The sequence below is a fragment of the Brienomyrus brachyistius genome, chromosome 17 (assembly GCF_023856365.1).
Source record: "Brienomyrus brachyistius isolate T26 chromosome 17, BBRACH_0.4, whole genome shotgun sequence".
Classification (NCBI taxonomy): Eukaryota; Metazoa; Chordata; class Actinopteri; order Osteoglossiformes; family Mormyridae; genus Brienomyrus; species Brienomyrus brachyistius.
In genome coordinates this window covers 13,466,885-13,487,080 of record NC_064549.1, presented here as the reverse complement: position 1 = coordinate 13,487,080, position 20,196 = coordinate 13,466,885, and the positions used below count along the sequence as shown (strand labels likewise).

Sequence of the window (20,196 nt, the reverse complement as noted above, 5' to 3'; positions counted from 1 at the left end):
TGGTTTACGCTATAGTTAGCCTGGAATTTAGCAGGTAGAACTATTGCCTAACACATTCTGGGTTTGGCACTGGATTCCTGCCCCCGTTGTGTGCAGGGAACAGAATGGCCACTTTGTCATGCAGATTTCCTCTAGATAAACCAGTTTGCTCCCAAGGTGTCTCTAAATTGCTTTTACTCTGAATGTGCGCCCTTTGATGGACGAGCATCCCATCCAGGGTGTCCCCCTGCCTTGTTCCCTTTGCTGGCTGGGATAGGCTCAAGGCTTACCCGAAACCATCACCGGAATAAGCGGCTGGAACATGGATGGATGGTAATAAGGGCAATGTCCTCATCCAAATGTTGTTTTGGCTTTTGACTGAACACCAAACATAACAGAAAACCTGACTGAAGATGAAGTATGTACACATCAGAGCACCATGGCTGAATGTAGCCCTGCAGCAGTAGTACTTTGTGTAGTAGTACTCTACTCCAGCAGTAGTACTCTGTGTAGTAGTACTCTACTCCAGTGGCAGTACTCCATGTAGTAGTACTCTACTCCAGCAGTAGTACTCTGTGTAGTAGTACTATACTCCAGTGGCAGTACTCCATGTAGTAGTATTCTACTCCAGTGGCAGTACTCCATGTAGTAGTACTGTACTCCAGCAGTAGTACTCTGTGTAGTAGTACTCTACTCCAGTGGCAGTACTCCATGTAGTAGTACTGTACTTCAGCAACAGTATTCTATGTAGTAGTACTATACTCCAGTGGTAGTATTCTATAGAGTACTCTATCTATACACACAGCTGTGGAGTTGGTTCAGACAGACCTCTTATTTCACCTAGAGAAACACAGAAGCCTCATAAATAATGACGGATAACAGAAATAAAATCGAGGCAGAAAGCACAGGTATGTATAATTAACACCCCTCAGCAGGTGAGCCTCTCTCACCCACAGCTTCTGTTATTGCAATGCTTGAACTAACACAAAACAACATCTGTGTGTTTCAAACCATTGCAACACTTGCTGTGCATTATGAGATTAGTGAAGGACAAGTTGGGCAAATGGACAGATATTTTCTATACATTATAAATTACCAACCCATTAATACCGGTGAACCATTGTCTAGCAGGACAAAGATACACTGCTCAAAAAAATTAAAGGAACACTTTGAAAATCAAAGTGAAAATCAGATCTCAATGGGGAAAAAATCGTGCAGGATCTCTGTATTGATGGTATGATGTGGGTAATGTGTTAGGAATGAAAGGATGCCACATTGTTTGATGGAAATGAAAATTAGCAACCTACAAAGGGCTGAATTCAAAGACACCCTGAAAATCAAAGTGAAAAAATGATGCGAAAGGCTAGTCCATTTTGCCGAAATTTCATTGCAGCAACTCAAAATCATGCTCTACGTACTCTAATCGTACGTAGTTTGTATGGCCCCCATATGCTTGTATGCATGCCTGACAACGTCAGGGCATGGTCCTATTGAGATGACGGATGGTGTCCTGGAGGATCTCCTTCCAGTTCTGGACCAGGGCATCACTGAGCTTATAGACAGTCTGAGGTGCAACCTGGTGGTGTCAGATGGACCAAAACATAATTTCCTAGAGATGGTCTATTGGATTTAGGTCAGGCAAGCGCGGAGGCCAGTCAGTGGTATCAATTCCTTCATCCTCCAGGAACTGCCTGCATACCCTCCCACATAAGGCCGGGCATTGTCGTGCACCAGGAGGAACACAAGACCCACTGCACCAGCGTAGGGTCTGACAATGGGTTCAAGGATTTCATCCTGATACCTAATGGCAGTCAAGGTGCCGTGGTCTAGCCTGTAGAGGTCTGTGCGTCCCTCCATGGATGTGCCTCCCCAGACCATCACTGATCCACCACCAAACATGCTGAACAATGCTGCAGGCAGAATAACGTTCTCCATGGTTTCTCCAGACCCTTTCACGTCTGTCACATGTGCTCAGGGTGAGCCTGCTCTCACCTGAGAAAAGCATAGGGTGCCACTTGCAGACCTGCCAATTCTGGTATTCTATGGCAAATGCCAATTGAGCTCCACGGTGTCGCACAATGAGCACAGGGCCCGCTAGAGGACGTCGGGCCCTCAGACCACCCTCATGAAGTCTGTTTCTCATTGTTTGGTCAGATACGTCCACACCAGTGGTCTGCTGGAGGTCATTTTGTAAGGCTCCAGCAGTGCTCATCCTGTTCCTCCTTGCACAAAGGAGTAGACACCAGTCCTGCTGATGGGTTAAGGACCTTCTACGGCCCTGTCCAGCTCTCGTAGAGTAATTTCCTATCTCTTGGAATCTCCTCCATGCCCTTGAGACTGTGCTGGGAGACACAGCAAACCTTCAAATCGATATCCCAGAAGTTTAATTGACTTGATGCTATACTCAGATTAAAAAGTGCTCCTTTAATTTTTTTGAGCAGTGTGTGTAACGGAATAGAATGGAAACCTTTTGAACGACTCTGACAACCTGGTAAGAGATGCCCTGGAGGAGAGTCAGAGCAGAGTGTGAATGTAGGGTTCCCAGCTTCTCAGAAGTGCAGAATTTCACATAGAGTACAGAAACACAGTGTTTTCAGAAAGTCTTGGGACGCTTGCTTGATTCTGTAAAAATGTTGGAAATGTATTGGTTTCATAACAAAAGCCCACTGACAAGTCATATTTAACACATCTGTACATTATCTTTTTCTGCACATGTCTGTGTGACATTTTCTTTTTATTTAGTATCATATTTTTTTTACTGACTCATTCAGTTCTGTTCATGCCATTTTGCTGTTAATTATAATTGTAGTCATTGTCTTTCAAACCTATATTAAACACAAATGTTGTGTATTGTGTTACTGCAACGGCGGTACTAATTAAAAACCATCAAATGAGATTGCTTGCCAATGAACTTTTGAACTCAGAACAGCTCTTTTAGATCTATGTTTTAGGTTTACATTTATTACTACTGTACTTGAAATGAATGTTTTACTTAAAACTACTGGTTGTTTCATGATACATACTCTACCGTTCAATGGTTTGAGGTCACTTACAAATGTCCTTATTTAGCATAAAAACACACATGAAAGGAGTTTAAATAGGAAATATTCATTGACAAAGTTAGAAATAATCATTTTTGAAATTAAAATAATAATCGTGTTCTTCAAACTTTGCTTTCATCAAAGTCATCCATTAGCAGCAATTACAGCCTAGTAGACCTTGGGCATTCTAGATGTCAGTTTATTGAGATAATCTTCTGAGATTTCATCTCATGCTTCAGGCAGTATCTCCCACAAGTTGGACTGGCTTAATGGACACTTCTTACATACCATTCGGTCAAGTTGCTTCTATAACAGCTCAGTAGAGTTGAGATCCGATGACTGCGCTGGTCACTCCATTATACACAGAATACCAGCTGACTGCTTCTTCCCTAAATAGTTCTTGCACAGTTTGGAGCTGTTTGGGTCATCGGTCTCTTGTAGTACGAAACTGGCTCCAATTAAGCGCCGTCCACAGGGTATGTCATGGTGTTGCAAAATGGATTGATAGCCTTCCTTCTTCAAGATCCCTTTTACCCTGTACAAGTCTCCCACTTTACCATCACCAAAGCAGCCCCAGACCATCACACTGCCTCCACTATGCATAACAGATGTTGTCAAGCACTCCTCCAGCATGTTGTCATTTGATCTGTATCTCAGAAACGTTCTTCTTCATGATCTAAACACCTCAAACTTAGATTCATCATAGCAGTTATTTCCAATCTTCCTCTGTCTGGTGTCTGTGTTCATTTGCCCATCTCTGTCTTGTCTTTTTGGCCATTCTGAGATATGGCCTTTTCTTTGCAATTCTGCCTAAAAGGCCAGCATCCCGGAGTTGCCTCTTCACTGTTGACGTTGAGACTGGTCTTTTTGCGAGTACTACTTAATGAAGCTGCCAGTTGAAGACCTATGCGGCCTCCTTTCATTCCTAACACAGTAGATATCCAACCTGATTTTTTCCCATTGAGATCTGATGTGAGTATTCAGTATTGTAGGAGATCTTCAGTTTCCTGGCAGTTTCTTGCATGGAAATAGCCTTCATTTCTCAGAACAAGAATAGACTGAAAGTTCAGGAGAAATTTCTTTGTTTCTGACCATTTTGAGCTTGTAATCGAACCCACGATTGCTGATGCTCCAGATCCTCAGCTAGTCCAAAGGCGGCCAGTTTTATTGCTTCTTTAACCAGCACAACAATTTTCATGTGCGCTAACATAATTGCAAAAGGGTTTTCTAATGATCAATTAGCTTTTTTCGAAAGCGAGGAAATTTCTAAGTGACCCCAAACTTTTGAACGGTAGTGTATATTGTAAATGAATGAAGTAATGATGTTTGCTATAAAAAAACAATACATTTGCATTTACACTTTTACTGAATTATGCAAGCTGAGCATTGTATTAACACATGAGAAGGGTGAAGGCACAGGGCTGGACAAGGCCCTGTGTTATATGGTGAGCGATCACTAGATCCATAATGAGGTCCAGCTGGCCCGGGTTATATCTTTATAGCCTTGATGGCAACTTACTGGGTCAGCTGGGAGGAGGAGAGGAAGCTTTCTTGGGACGTGTAAAGACTTTGCTTAAGTGACTTTATTTGGGCTTTGGAGGGTTTTTCTTCGATAAAGTGCTGCATTAGAATGTCTTAAATGAGCCTCGTCCACATTCTGCTCCCTCTTCTATGGTAAATTCCTTTTGCTCATTAGAACCCTGCTGTCCTGCCTCCGCCACATTATAGAATATAATATCGTAGCGCCATCTGTCTGCACTTGATGTATAAGGAGGTAATTGTGTATGTAAATTTGATGCTTAATAGTTTCGTTATTATAGTTCTGGGTGACTTTTGTGACTTTTTGGTGGTACGATGCCCCCCGCCCCCCCCCCCCCCCCGGCCCCGTGTTTGAAGTCCCGCCGACTCTCTGTGAGGAGTTTGCATGACCTCACCATGTGCAGATTCCCTCGCCATGCGCAGAGACATACAGTTAGGGGTATCAGCAAGTCCTGCTAAACCAGAAACTGCTAATGGTAACAGCGAAAGACGCACAGTCTAACCTCAAGCAAAGCAGATAACCATGCAAAGTCTGACATTACAAGCGAAAACCTCTGTTTTCCCTGGCTACACGTCCACACTGAAAATGACGTTTCTGAAAATCTTCAGCTTAGACAGAGTTTCAGTGACATAAAACATTCGCTTGAGGACAAAAGGCCAAAAAGCTTTGTGTTTAATAAAACCTGTGTGTGGTTGTGTGGAAGACGCCTGAAGCTCATGGTCCAAGTTCTTTTAGGGCGTGGCCAAATACATGTTTAACAGTGAAAAAATTATGGCGCATGGTCTAGAGGGCTTGTACTAAGTCTCCCATTCCCTCCCCCAGGTGTGCTTGCACCTTCACAGATTGCAATAATGGCAGATCTGCCAGGTAGTAGAAAAGATTGCTTCTCTGCAGAGGAAACAGATCTGCTGGTTTGCAAAGTGAAAGCGTGCAATTGATAATGAACATTGCCTTTAAAATAACAGTGTAATACTGTGCCAGACCAGGTTTCCGTTGGCCGCTGCCTGTCGTCTCAGTATAGCAATGTGGCAACATCGCACCTAACTACACCTCACTTTAAATTCAACACACCCACGGGTGCTCAGACGGATGCAAGTACATTTGGTATTTAAACAATGTCAGCGCCAGAAGGGATGCATGCGTTGGACACATGCTAGCAAAGATACCTCAGTTGATTCTTTAGTTAATGGAGAGTCACAAAGACCTCAAACCTCCAGGGCTGCTGGTTCAAATCCCACCTTTGCTCAGCATAAAACCATGCAATTAGGCTACTTTAAGTCTTTATTGAGCTCATAGAGCATGATTTTGTGTGTATGAGCCCTGCAATGGACTGGCATCCAGTCTGGGGGGGGGGGGGTCTTGACCATGATAAACAGTTAAAAGGTAGATGTATAGTTAGACCTCTTGTGATGTAAGGTCATATGTTTGCAACCGGTGATTTTCCACTGTTAACAGTTCCTCAGAGTGTTGCCAAATGACAGAGCTGCGTATTTGACACACAGTAATACAACCCCGAATGCTGTGTAAAAGGTAAATAAAAACAGAATAATAATAATATTACATATATAATAATGTATGGTATTACAATAATAATACAATGATTTACCAATAATATTAACCTATATTTAATTAAAAATAGAACAAAGACAACATATCAAATGTTGAAACAGAAATTTTATTCTTTTATGACAAATATATGCCCAATTTGATTTTGCTGCCAGCAACATGTCTCAAAAAACTTGTGATGGGCAGGTTTACCACTGTGTTGCATCACCTCTTCTTTTGACAACACTGTTAAAATTTTTGGGAACTGAGGAGACCAGTTCCGGGAGTTTTGAAAGTGAAATGTTGTCCCATTCTTACCTGATGAAGTACTCAACAGTTCAGTTCTTTGTTGTATTTTTTGTTTCATGATGCAGCAAATGTTTTCAGTGGGTTTGAACTGCAGGCAACCCAGTCTAGCACCTGGACTCTTCTACTACGGATCCATGCTGATGTAACAAACGCAGAATGCGATTTTGCATTGTTGTGCTGAAAATGCAAGGCCTTCTCTGAAAAAGACGTCGTCTGGATGGCAGCATTTGTTGCTCTAAAACCTGTATATATCGTTCAGCATTAATGGTGCCTTCCCAGATGTGCAAGCTACCCAAGCCATGGGCCCTAATGTACCCACATACCATCACGGATGCTGGCTTTTGAGCTGTCCACTGATAACAAGCTGGATGGACCCTCTGCTCTTTAGCCCGGAGGACGTGGCATCCATGATTTCCACAAGGAATTTTAAATTTTGATTCGTCAGACCAAGGACGTTTTCCATTTTGCCTCAGTCCGTCGTCAATGGGCTCAGGCCCAGAAAAGTCAGCGGCGTTTCTCGATTATGTTTAGATATTGTTTCTTCTCTGCATGGTAGAGTTTCGTCCTGCATTTCTAGATGCAGAAACAAACTGTGTTCACAGACAATGGTTTTCGGAAGTGTTCCTGAGCCCATACAGTGATTTTCACTATAAGATTGTGTCTGTTTTTAATGCAGTGTCTCCTGAGGACCCGAAGATCGTGGCTATCCAATATTAGTTTTTGGCCTTATCCCTTGCCTACAGAGATTTCTCCAGATTCTCTGAATATTTTAATGATATTATGCACCATAGATGATGAAATTCCCAAATATTCTGTTGAGGAACATTTTCTTAAGTCTTTCACAGAGTGGTGAACTTCTCCCCATCTACACTGCGCAGAGATTCTGCCTCACTGGGAGACTCTTTTTATACCCAATCATCTTATTGACCTGTTGCCAATTCACCTATTTAATTGTGAGATATTCAACCAAGTGTTTTGTTTAATCATAAAACAATCCAATTTCTCAGTTTCAACATTTGATGTGTTGTCTTTCTTCTCTTGTCGTTCTTTTTTCAGTTCAATATGGGTTTATATGATCTGCAGATCGGTGCATTCTGTTTTTAATTTACATTTTATGTGGCATCCCAACTTTTTTGGAAATGGGGTTGTATATCCATCTCCCATAATTAGGCTTTCATGATAAAGGCGCCCATCCATTGTTGACAGAGGTGGAAATTCAGGTCCAGGAAGCTAAAATCCAGATCAAGATTTTGTTTCAACCAACCAATTGAGAATAAAGATTCATAGAGTACTCAACTAGATGTCTGAAACAAAATCTTGGTCTGGATTTGTACTAGACCTTAACTGTCTACCTCTGCATAGCAAGGGCATTTAGCAACAGAAATACGATTAAGGTAGATGTGTTTGAAATGCGAGAGGAAATCCATGTCAACATACAAACTCCAGATACCCTGGGTGGCATGAAACCTACAGAAGATACATGGAGCCACCTTGTACTCCAGAGAGAGAACAAGCGATGACTGACATCAAACAGCGTAAATTTTGTTGTGTTGTGTTATATTCCACTTCCCAGTAAATCCCGACCTTTGTGTGACTGGCTGGCCATATAGGTAATTAGACTCTTAGTACACAGCCTGCCGTCTTTTCCCTATAACATCTGGACCCATCGAGAGCTCCCAGGAAACAGAGGAGACCCCTTGTTTTCTCATCTGTCTGTTTACCTCCCCAAGAAGACAAGTCAGTAGGCTGATGCCTCCACCACACCGGTACGCAGGCATGCAAAAATTGATTTTGAAATTCGCTACGGATGGGAAGTGTGAAGCTACGTTATGAAGTTCAATCAAATCGAGTAAAGTTAAGGCCAGAATTTAACAAACAGTAAGCTCTTTAACAAAAGCTCCAAGTGATATAAATTCTGGCTGCAGATAAACTATAGAGTGATGGTGAGCCTGGAACCTCACACAGGATGCATTGGGCACAATGCAAGGGACACTCTGGATTCCAACACTCTACACCATTCCAACTCGAACCTGCATACCAAGACTGAGGCAATAATCCTATGACCCTGCATTAGACAAGTAGGTATAGAAAATGGATGGGGGTTTATATTATTTAAACTCCATTGCTCCATAAGCACTGCTATAAAGTAAATAAAACATGAAAAGCTTATAACACAGGGACCTGCTGGCCTTCCGAAGCCCTTCGGTCCTGCGGTACCCATTAGTCAAGCCTCAGTTCCTGTTCCATTCCCCTGTCTCACCTTTGTACCCGGGTTTGTGTCCTCTGTGGTCCTCTCCTGTGTTTTTGTCTTTGTCCCTATGGTTCCTCCACCTGTCTGTCCTGTCATGGTATATATCATGTTGAATATCATCCATGCTATCCCTAGTCCTGCTTTGACCTGTTCTGGGCCCCTAGTTGTGTCCAATGTTTTGTCCTGTATCCCGGTGTGTTGTCCATCTGGTGATTCATTGGTGTGGTGGCCCTGACAAGCCACGTCTGTTACTCATTGTCTGACCTCCCATTCCTAAATCTCTTGTCATGCACTCCCAGCTGCCTCTTGTTTGTTCCTTTGTTAGTCATGTATTTAACTTACGTGCTTCCCAGTCTTGTGTTCCCCAGTTTAGGCATTGATCTCAAACCCCTGTGTCGCCCATGTCTTTACATGTTCCCATAGCGATCTCATTTGATTCTTGCCAATGTTTTTCAATTTCATAAAGCCCCTTATATTTCACCTACACATCTGCCCCTGAGTCCTTTGTCCCTCGCCTTGTGACATTGTACACTAGACATATGGCTGTATGTTTGCAATACAATTTCCCTATATGTGTTCCAGGGAAGGAAGACTTCCCTTTGACCCTGTTTAAATATCCATTAGCCAACAATTGGTAAATCTCACAGTTTATGTAGCCAAAATGGAACATTCGGGCTGGATCCCTCATGTTTTGATGGTAACAATACCAACAAACGCACAGAGTCACTGCCCACACAGTCACTTATATGCCAGCTTATATAATCACTCTCTTCCTGTTCACACCTCAGGAGAAATATGCTACTCCATCAGAACACTTTCTGCCATCTTACATAATCACCCTCTTCCCATTTGCACCTCAGAAGAATGTGCTACCAGGATACTTTCCAGCTTTGAAGGTCTGTCTTCTTTATTCCCCGCAGTTAAATGCTCTTTCCAGACCTGACAATTCTGCTGGTCTTTTTAATCGCTGCTCACTTCAGCCTGAATACACAGTGAAGAAATATCACTGCCCACTTAAACAGGTACAGTTTAAGTCTCATTTAAAAATTTCTCAGTCTTAGTCTTTGTGTCAGTATAATCTGATCTGGTTAGTAAGTGTATTGTTTTCTAAGAATAAAAAAACTGCTTAACATATGACAATGAAAAATAAGAATTTCTATGGGAAAAATGCTAATGCTAACTATGACAACCTTAACCCCCACCCTGCCCTAACCATAACCATAAGTAACCAAGGAAAATAAAAAATGTATTTTTAGTTTTTTCATTGCAGTCACAGATTTTTATAAACATAAAAGTTACATGGAGTTTTACACCAATTGTACAATCATTGACTACAACTTACTTTAACTGCCTAAGATTTTTGCACAGTACTGTATAGTAAAACATACTTCCCCCCATCAATAAGTACCCAACAGCTACATTAATAAGATGATAATTACATGAAAACACATTTTAATTATGTTACACTAATAAATTCACACTGGGCATTAATGAGTGCACAGCTGCAAAGGTCAGGAATTTTAATTTTCTGGGACGCTTCCTAAAATGACGTTTCAAAAACACTTTTGCCGAGAGCAGAGGATCTTGATAAGAAGTGAGAGTGTGAGGAGCTTCTCAAATTTGTCTTCTACACAACACCTTCCGAGTGTGTATACATACATATACACAACACTACAACACTCCAGAACATCTAGCTTGGGATAAATGATGTATATAAATCGATGTGTAAATATATTTACACTGTTGACGGTAGTGGTGGACTGGCATCCCGCTCAGCTCGTTTGCCTACCTTGTGCCTTATACATCCTAGATAGGCTTCAGCCTAACCTTGACCCTGTACAAGCCAGAAGTTGTAGAAGATGAACGGATATACGTCTGGGTGTCTTTATACTGGATCCATTAATTTTTTCTTATTTGTTTCTTTCCCTAACCCTCCTTTCGATATACAACCCCAAACCAGAAAATGTAGAGACAGTACGGAAGATGCAAATAAAAAGTCTAAATAAATAAACAAATAAATAAATAAATGCAAGTCAAAATACTCTTAGAGTCTGAAATTTGACTTTTATTTCACTGCAGACAGTAAGAACCCAATATATTCTAAGGTATTTTCAACAAGACCATGCAAAACCACATTGCACACACATTAAAAAGGCATGGCTGCAGAAGAGGATGTGGATACTGAACTGGCCTGTCTGCAACCCTGATTTGTCCCCAATAGAAAATGTGTGGAGAATTTTAAAGTGTAAAATGTGACAATGACAACCTCATATTGCTGCACACCTCAAGACGTGTTTGCAAGAAGAACGGGACAAAATAGCACCTGAGATGCTTCATCGCTTGGCATCCTCAGCGCCGAAACGTCTGTGTGTGAAGTGTTGTGAGAAGAAATGGTGACATTACGAAGTAGGGAATATTTTACTTTTTTTGGAATGTGTTGCAGGTCTGAGATGCAGGAATGGATGTACATTAACGAATGAAATGAAGCTGACCAGACAAAACCTGAAATATCTTAAGTTCAAACTGTCTGCAATGAAATTAAAATCAAACTAAATTTCAGAATCATTGTGTTTTTTTTTTATTATGATTATTATTTGCATTTTCCATTCTACCCCAAATTTTTCTGATTTGGGGTTGTACATAACTCAAACAATTAACTTTTTTTCTCTCCCATCTAGGTGTCACATGACTCTTTTCTCCCTCTTTAACTGGTCTATGGTTCCATAAAGTTATGGTCTGCTTACGTAATGAGAATTACATCCCACACACATAGGCTCTTAAAAGAACCTCTTTTACTTTACCCATCCAGCCACCATAATACTCATAACGCAGCATAATACTCGATATCACCCAGATATTCGCCTCGATATTGCCTGTTTGATTCTGACGGCGGTGTCTTTGTAAATCCCATGTTTAATAAACAGGCTTCCCAAAGACACAGTGCATACCTTAAATGCTGTAATGAGTACAAGCCGCGTTTCCCCACTGGGAGATATTTGCTTTACTTCGTGGGTTTGATTCTGTGGCTTAATGGTAAGGAGAACCAGCACAACGGGCATGAAAGATCAGGCCAAAGTAAAATACATCACTGTTTTACTGCTTCTTATTTATTGCCACATACAGGACCCCTAGCTGTCCCATACGGAGGTCACAGTGTACAGACATTATGTACACTGAAATGTCAGGATCCCCTGTAAATAACTAGATATCTTTGATATCTCTGGTATAAAACTTCCTAATGGAGAGTCGAGCCCCAGCCAGTAACTAAGTAATCTCTGACAGGCAGCCTCGACCAGGGTAATCAACACTGAATGCTTGTCCATTGAGATCAAGAATCAGCCTCCACAGTTTTAGGTTGCAGCACGTCTTCCATGTCATCTGTAAGATGGCTCTTTGCTGGATATTACACTTAACGGCACCAAAGAAGCGCTGATCACCCCACTTGACCACACAAACCTGCAACGTTCGTCTGGGGCAAATTCAAATTCCGGATCTTCAAACGTCACCAACATGTCCCTCTGTTCCCCGAGGACGAGGACGCCCCCAAGGATGGCTTGTTACGCTTATTCGGAAGAGATCTGCTGATCTGAGGTTCTCTTTGAAGTGTCGTGGCAGAGGGGGGAAGAAAACATGGGAGCAGGATTTCTCAGCTCACACCGGCGCGTTAATAATTCTGCATCTGTCAAAGTGAGGGTCTACCTTCCCCGATAGATCTTCTCAAGCATCATTTGTTTATGAGATCTAATGAAAACATCTGTGGCATCCCGTCATGCAAGATTTATCAAGCTAAAATCGACAAGACTCTAACTGCGTTACAATGACTCAGACTGAAGCACTGTGCCCTCATAATCAAACCTAATGAAAAATCTTCACAAATCATATGACTTTTACTCAACACACCAACAGGGTTGTGGGTTTGATTCCCTAACCATCAGCTGCATGCTTGTTTTTACCCACAGAGTAAAAATATATTATGATTTCTGCTTCACTAATATTAAAAAAAACATTAAATACAGATATCACTAAATGCAATTACGTGAGATACATTTTTAAACACATCCCTTCTTCTTCCATAATCAGTTAGCCAGTGAGCCTGGAGCCCATCCCAGAAGGCACAGGGAATGAGGCAGGGCCAGGACATCCTGGACGGGATGCTAGTCCATCAAAGGGCAATAGTCGTTATAAAAACCAGGTGAATGTTATTTTAATAACATAAAAACCTCACACTGAATTAAGATATGGTGAAAATTTAGCTTTGTAAAAAGATGGAAGACAAAGTTCTCAGGCTGTAAATGTTTGAGAAACAGACACACACAGTTGCACAGATACATGAAAACTGATTAAATATCTGATTAAAATAAATACACTGCAGTGGAAAACTATTAATGAAGGATGTGGAACTGATGGAAGAGATGCAGGGCGGCACAATAAGAGAAAATTATGAGAAACTTGCTGTCATTTCATAAATAATTCAGATGTTTTGTATGACTAAACAAATGACAGCAGATTGCAACAGAGTAGAAAAGTAAGGAAATGATTGGTTTGACCTTGCGAGTAAAAGCGAAGGACATGCACTGCGAAGTAGTCAGACAACAGATGGAAATACTTGCATCGCTATACATTTAAAATGATTAATCTGTATAAAAATAAGAAAAATCCCGTTGGGTAGTTCTCCTGCTTTTTACCAGCAAGAGCAAAACGCAAGACTTGCCTTTCAAAATTGTGTAGAAGTGCACCGTTTTCCTGGTACAGGAAAAATAAAAAAAGGGCACTGCAAGCATTCACGCATGGTCTCCTTCTCGTGTGCATTTCTGCTGCGGTTTGCACTAAGCTTTCAGCATTGTGCAGAATGCAATCGCATGTTAATATCCCCTATTTATTGAATTAGCCATTCAGACTATAAATAGTTTCTTAAGAAGATTCCTTATGAATTAAAACAAACAGGGCAGTGTAAGCATCACCAGTTTTGAAAGCAATGATACCAACTCAATTAACTCAAGCTTAAATAAACTACTGAGCAGAAATACAAAATACTCTAAGAGTTTCTCATAAATCTAGGTCCTGCACATTTCACTGACTGGAAATCTGGCACAGCTGGCATTTTCCTGGTGGATCACTGGGTATGTAGGCTGGCAAAACTTATCATGAAACCCCCCCTCTCCAAGTTGAAAAATTAATGGGGACTCCCCCTAAGCAAAATTTGCCACTCCAGGGCTGATTTTGAATCCCAATCCAGCCCTGGTAGGAACATGGGTGAACTTTGGGGGGGGGGGCAGCAGGGGGCAGTGCCCCCCCCTCCCCTCCCCCACAGTCACCTGCGGCAAAACTGCAATTAATTGGCAAGTGCAGCTTTACACTATTTTGTATGCTAGTACTTTGATCCTTTGCATAAGTGGTTTGTTGGGACCCTATAGATAGATACACAGGATAAGCAAAATTCTTTTCTAATATCGTTCTTTGCTCCCTCACTGTAAAACCTCAGATTCCGCCTATAGTCAGGAGGCTGCATTACTCAATCGCAGAGCTTCAAAGGCATCCCCTGCTACTCTGTTGTAATGCACCTACTGTATCAGTAACTTTACCGTAAGACTGCGTAGCACTGCAAGCTGGTCTGTTCTGCCGCAAACCCTCCCGTGTTGTCATGCCAACTGTTTCTCGGTGACTGCTGTCCCTGGCACTTGACTCCAGTTTTCTGGGTGCTCACTATACATTGCTCTTTGAAAGGGGACAGCGTCTCCCTGCCCACCTTGTTTAGAAGGCCTCTCAGCAGTCCCGCTCCAAGTCCATGTGTAATGAAGTGATTACGGCTGTCACTGGGAGGGGGTGGGTGCTTTATGTTTTCCTGGGCCCTGGCGGATGTGGGGGGCGTAAATTTTACAGTGGCTCCAAAGTTCCTTGCTACACTCCTGGGACTGATAGATGAGATAAAATAGTGTTAAAATCTCGATGGTATATAATTATACACAACCAACAAACATCATTTACAGTATGTGAATGAAAAACCAAAGATGTTCCAGGAATCTGACCTCTCACCTAATGCAGAGTATAAAAATACTTTGACAGGATCTTAGTATAGCATCAGTCATGGGCACTACAAACATTCATCCATCTTCCATATCACTTACCCTATACAAGGTAATATTGGGGGGGGGGGGGTCTAGATTTTGTCCCAGGGATCGTATGGCACAAAGCTGGGGACATCCTGGATGGGATGCCAGTCCATCTGAGGGCACATCCATTCACAAACACAGAGGATCATCCCTACAAACACAGAGGATCATCCCTGAAACACAGAGGATCATCCCTACAAACACAGAGGATCATTCCACATACTGAGCATCATCCCTGCACACATATATAAAAGAATAATCCCCGCACACAGATATAGATATTGGTATAAATCTAAGATCATCCCCATACATCAGACACACGTGAACCCTTAAACTAAGCATCAGCACATTGGTCCAAATCCGTAGGTGTTTAAAAGTCCACCACAAAAGTACTTTGAAGATAAGAAAAAAAAATCTCCTGACCCAGAGCAACATTTCAGCGCGGTAATGTCGTCTTTAGAAGAGTCATTGGCGATATCAGGAGAAGAAAAGTGCACCTTCCCCAAATCTGAAAGGCAAAATTTCCTAAGATGTTTGACGTGCCCAGGTAGGGCAAAAGCAATCTCATGTCATCAGTGTGCTCTCTCCTTAGACTGATTCCCTGTGCAATCAAGGCATAAAAGATGACAGTTTCTAGCACGCCGATGCTCCTCATTCTCATCAACGTTCACCGTGAACGTTTTCCTTCTGAGTAAATTCATTCGCAATTAATTCGCGCTATTTTAATGTTGATGAAGCAGTATGTTAGTAAAAACAGGACAATGTAAGATCTAAGACGGCTGTCTTAGAAGGCAGATGGCATCCAGTGACAGAAATCAGGAGTGCAATCATCAGGTCGTGTCACTAAGTCTGTAGCACTGCTGGAGATGCTCACCACTTCCAAACTCAACCAGCAATATAAAGTTGGTCTTCTGTGCCTTTTTGGCACAAAACCCCACAAATTCTACATCCTGCCACGAAGGATGAAAGACTTCTCTGTACTCTATGTAGTGTAAGATCTCCTTCACCTACGACCAAATGATGTCGCTCCATCCTTCAGCAAAGAAAAAGTGTGGGGGTGTGAGGCGAGAGAGAAAATGGACCCACAATGGATGAGTCTGGTGGTTCAGGCCTAAAGTGGCTCCGCTGCTGGGACACAGTAGCAGGGAGCATCAATGCTGCCTTTGAAAGTGCAGGAAGCCATTATTGTTCAAAACAGCGCATATACAAATTGCTTTTGCTGGGAGAGAATAAGCTTTTAAGCTGCTTCTCAGAAGTTTTCAGGACCAGAGTAAACACATATGCACAACAAAACTTGTCTTTGATACAGATTTTTATAGCAATATGTGTTTTTATATTTCAGGCATAAAAGCAGTGCAATTTATATAGGGAATACTTATGTTTGGATGAATCAGTAGAAAATAGAAGAAACAAAACAGTAAGCACGGTCATGGAATGTTCACCAATCGGAATAGGGTTCTGCTTTTTGGTGGGAGGGAACTGTTCTCTTTGAGGAACCACTTTGAGGGAGAATGATATGGATGTCGCAGGGTGTGTAAGGCAGGCTGCATGTGGTTGGGGGGGGGGGGGCTGCAAGCTGCAGTTTCGCACGCAGAAGCGATGCTGCATTGCTGAGCAGCCCAGTGCTCAAGGTGCTAGAACAGGTAATATTTAACGTACGTGGCTTTGTAACGGGAAGCCAAACTTCCAGCCTCTGACACTGCACATCCCAGGGGACCCCCACATCCCAAACACAGGTCTTTCCAGGCACGGAAGTTTGCAATTATATCATTATGATTACTATGATTACATCTATTATTATGATAATGACTAATGATACATATTATCATTTCCAGAGCAGAAGTATAATCTCCTCACAAGGCCAGCATGTCCCTAGGTGAGCTGGTACTGATAGCCATCTTTGTAATCACCTCCAAGATGCATAGATGGCGGGTTGGTTAAACCTTGTCTCCTATTGGCTTTTGGCTGATTGTTCAGAGACGACATCATTTCCCAAGTGTGAACCAGATATCTGGTCTGTGTTATGTTATAAGATGTCGAAGAACTAGATTCAACTCTGATTGCATGGATTTGACCTTATAATGTTCCAGCAGCATTTTCAGATATGAATACGTATATGGGTTCACCTTCGTCTATACAAGCACTGTTTATAAATCCTACTTAACAAAAACATGACTTAGGGCACTAGCAACTGTAAAAAGGAAACCACATCAGAGCATAAACTGTTCTTTTGTTGTTCCCCAGTGTGCTGCAGACCTGTCATGGTAGGTTCCCCCTTGAAGCCAAGAGGCCCACGCCAGCTCCGAACGGGTGAGGACCAGCCCACACCTCCCCCGGTACACATGCCATCAGCCTCTCGCCTTTTTTCATGCCGCGGCCTTCATCCAGAGAGGCGAAGCAGTTGGGGGAGGACGCTAGTCGCCAGATCTCGCCCACGGGCCTGCGGGGACCCAGACGACGCCACCAGCACAGAGCGATGAGACAGAGAGCGGCCCAGCTGGCAGGACTGGGTCTCCTCGCCGGTGTGGGGATCGAACCCAGGTCTCTGCCGAATGATGCACCAAGATGTAATCAGTGGTCCACTAAGAAACCCTTATGGCCACACCTCCCAGTATAAGCACAACGCAGAGGGCCTGATGGATCTTTAGAAAACGATAAACACATTATTTATGCTTATCCGTTAAAATAACGCACTATAACTGCTACAAATGACTGCCAAATTTACACAAAATGAACAGAATAATCCAGCCATTCATTTTGAAAAGACTTTTTTTTTAAGCGCATGAAGCAGGGAATCTTGGAGGTATTAGCACCGGCATTTAACAGGATTCCTGTAAAAACGCAAAAAAAAAAACTGGCAAATACATTCAAAATATTTAATCTGATTCTGGTGTTTGAAAAAGAGTCTGTCTTTGCGGTTTGTCAGAAATGAAACGCTTTAGGCTCCCTCATGAGTTCTCAGCGCTGTATAACAGCATCCCGAGCCACTAAGATGCATTTTTCAAATCCTAGAATGCGTCGTAAAGTGTGCTCAAAGTAGCTTAAAGCATGATTTGTATGCAGTATGAAGATCGAGGCTGTTAAAAAGCACACTACAGGGCTGATTTGGAACGGAAAGGATCTGCAGAACAGTCATATGTGGGATTTGGTTGTTGGTTTAATGCAAAGCATGTGTGTCATTGCACAATTATGTATGAGAGCCTGTAGCTCAGTCAGAGTGACCCTACCTTGTGGAACTCCCCCCCCCCCCCCGTAAAGCAGCTGCTCTAAAATCTCAGGAAGACCGAGTTCACACCTCAGAGTTTATACATGGTCCTGCTTCTCACTACTGAGGACGGCTTCTGGCTGCTTTCAGTTCTTCCTGTGACAGGCGGCTTCTTTTTTTGGGGGTGTCACGCACACTTTATGCAAACGCACTCTGCTGCGTGTGAGACTCACTCCAGGGATCGCTCAGGACTTTCAGGCAGGAGCATCAGTGCCGCTGCTGTCACTCTGATGGAGTGTTTTCTACATCGGCTACGCGCTCCGATGCCATTGATGTCTCTGCAGTAATCTAGAAGTAGCTCGTGAATTTTTGTGCTGATCCCCCCCCCCCCTTGTGTGATTACACTCCACCCTGTCATCATGACCCCAAGTGACTACAAACAGTGTACGTGTAATAAAACAAATGAATCTGTATAGCATTGTGACAATGTAAATATTACTTTGCAATACAGAATTTCAGCTCTTTGGTCTAAAACTACTGAGGCCAACATGGTAAGCAAAGGAAAGTTCAATTATAAGTTCATATATGATACACTGACTGATAATCTATCCTTAACCAAGCAGACAACATACATTTCAAGCCTTTAACCTGGAAGTGATAGGATCCATTTATACAGTTTGCCTCATTTCTGCACTTTGTTTAATTAATGACCTCGACAGTTAGTTGACAGCAGTCTTGGCTTCATCAGCACAGCATAAATGATAATAATAGGAATAGCAAAGGCATCCATCTATCCACATGGAGCCCAGAGTCCTCCTGAAACACCTCGTGACCTGGAACAAGTTGACTCATTATCTTATAATTACCTCAGCTTATCAAGATGTCCTTAAATTTCTCCTCTTCATCTAATCTACTAACAAAACGACTGCAGCTGCATTCCCGTGACTGTAATTCCATCGTCACCGAGGATAAGGGCGGTTCTCTCAGCACGAGGGTCAAAGCAATGAACTTTTGAACAAAGGGTCACGCGATGGTTATTTCTCTTATACCTTAGAGGAAATGTAATTCTGGAGAGGCTTCTGCATGACTCCTGCTCAGGGAAGCACACGTCATGTATGTTTCACTCTGTTTCTGAGGACTGATGTTTAAACCTGATGAAGATACTTCAAAGCAGCCCCATTGCAGGGCATCTAGGGACCCTCACATCTCATGCAGGCTGCTGCTATGCATTTCAGCATCACTCGATTAATGCAGCCTAGTTTTTTCAACATACAAAATTACTCGCAGTTTAAAGCTATTGCCTCTAAACGTTCTCCTGGACTAATTCAGAACAAGTTTCTCTTTTCAGTGGTACGACGGCATGAGCACTTTTAGGAGCCCCAAGGTGAGACTATGTCCTTAACTGTTATGCTCCCTGCAGGCCGCAGCAGGAAGGTGCTGTGATCGGCGTCATAAAAAATGCAGTGCGAAGGGAGTTACTTTACCTGACAGGATGACTAGGGCAAACATCCACGGAAACACCAGGAAGCAGACTTGACTGTACATCCTTTAAAACGTTCTCCTCTTTCTTTTGCTTTTGTTGTTTTCTCCCCTTTTTTTGGTGCGATGTTGCTCAATCCCGTTAATTAATGCTAATTGTCCCGCTCTCCCGGTGCAGCTCAGGGCAGCAAACAGACTGAGCTCTCATTGATTATTCTCCACTTTCTCCACACTGATGCGCGAGCGAGCAGCACTCCGGAGCTGGGAGACGGGCCGACCCCTTCGCGGCTGCGATTGGCTGACGGCTCCTTCTGCCAAGGAGCTGCAGGGGGTGGTGGTGGGGGGAGGGGGGGGGCAGTGCTAGCAGCTAATAGCAGTGAAGTGGCTCCTCAGGGCCTTCCCTGCTGGGACACTTTAAGGTGCTGAGGATAGAGAGCATGTTTTCAGTTCAGAAAGTTATCTCGCTTCCCCCTAAAGTGAAGGATGTTGGAGATCCGCAGATCTGTAATGTGCTCATTTATTTAGATGCTGAATGACCAGGGTCTGCAGGAGAGCTCTGAGTAACTGCGCCTGGCATCATGGAGGAAATGAACGATGGCATATTTATTGTACATTGTCGGCTTTCTTACTTAATGCAATGTGATTTTCTTTTGAAAGTGAATTTTAAAAAGCGTAAAGTTAAATGAAAGATGGAGATTGCGTATTGGCACGCTGGTTAGGTCTGTCGCCGTGCACCT

General features: G+C 42.7%; 1 protein-coding gene across 1 annotated transcript in view; it reads right to left on the bottom strand.

The window, feature by feature from the left end:
- Positions 1-19,663, bottom strand: part of LOC125712410 (opioid-binding protein/cell adhesion molecule homolog) — a 44,770-nt gene extending 25,107 nt beyond the window's left edge. Inside the window, exon 1 of the mRNA XM_048982438.1 lies at positions 19,465-19,663. Coding sequence (XP_048838395.1) covers positions 19,465-19,525 — 61 coding nt within the window. The 5' untranslated portion in view covers positions 19,526-19,663. The remainder of the gene's footprint in view (positions 1-19,464) is intronic.
- Positions 19,664-20,196: the final 533 nt, after the last annotated feature.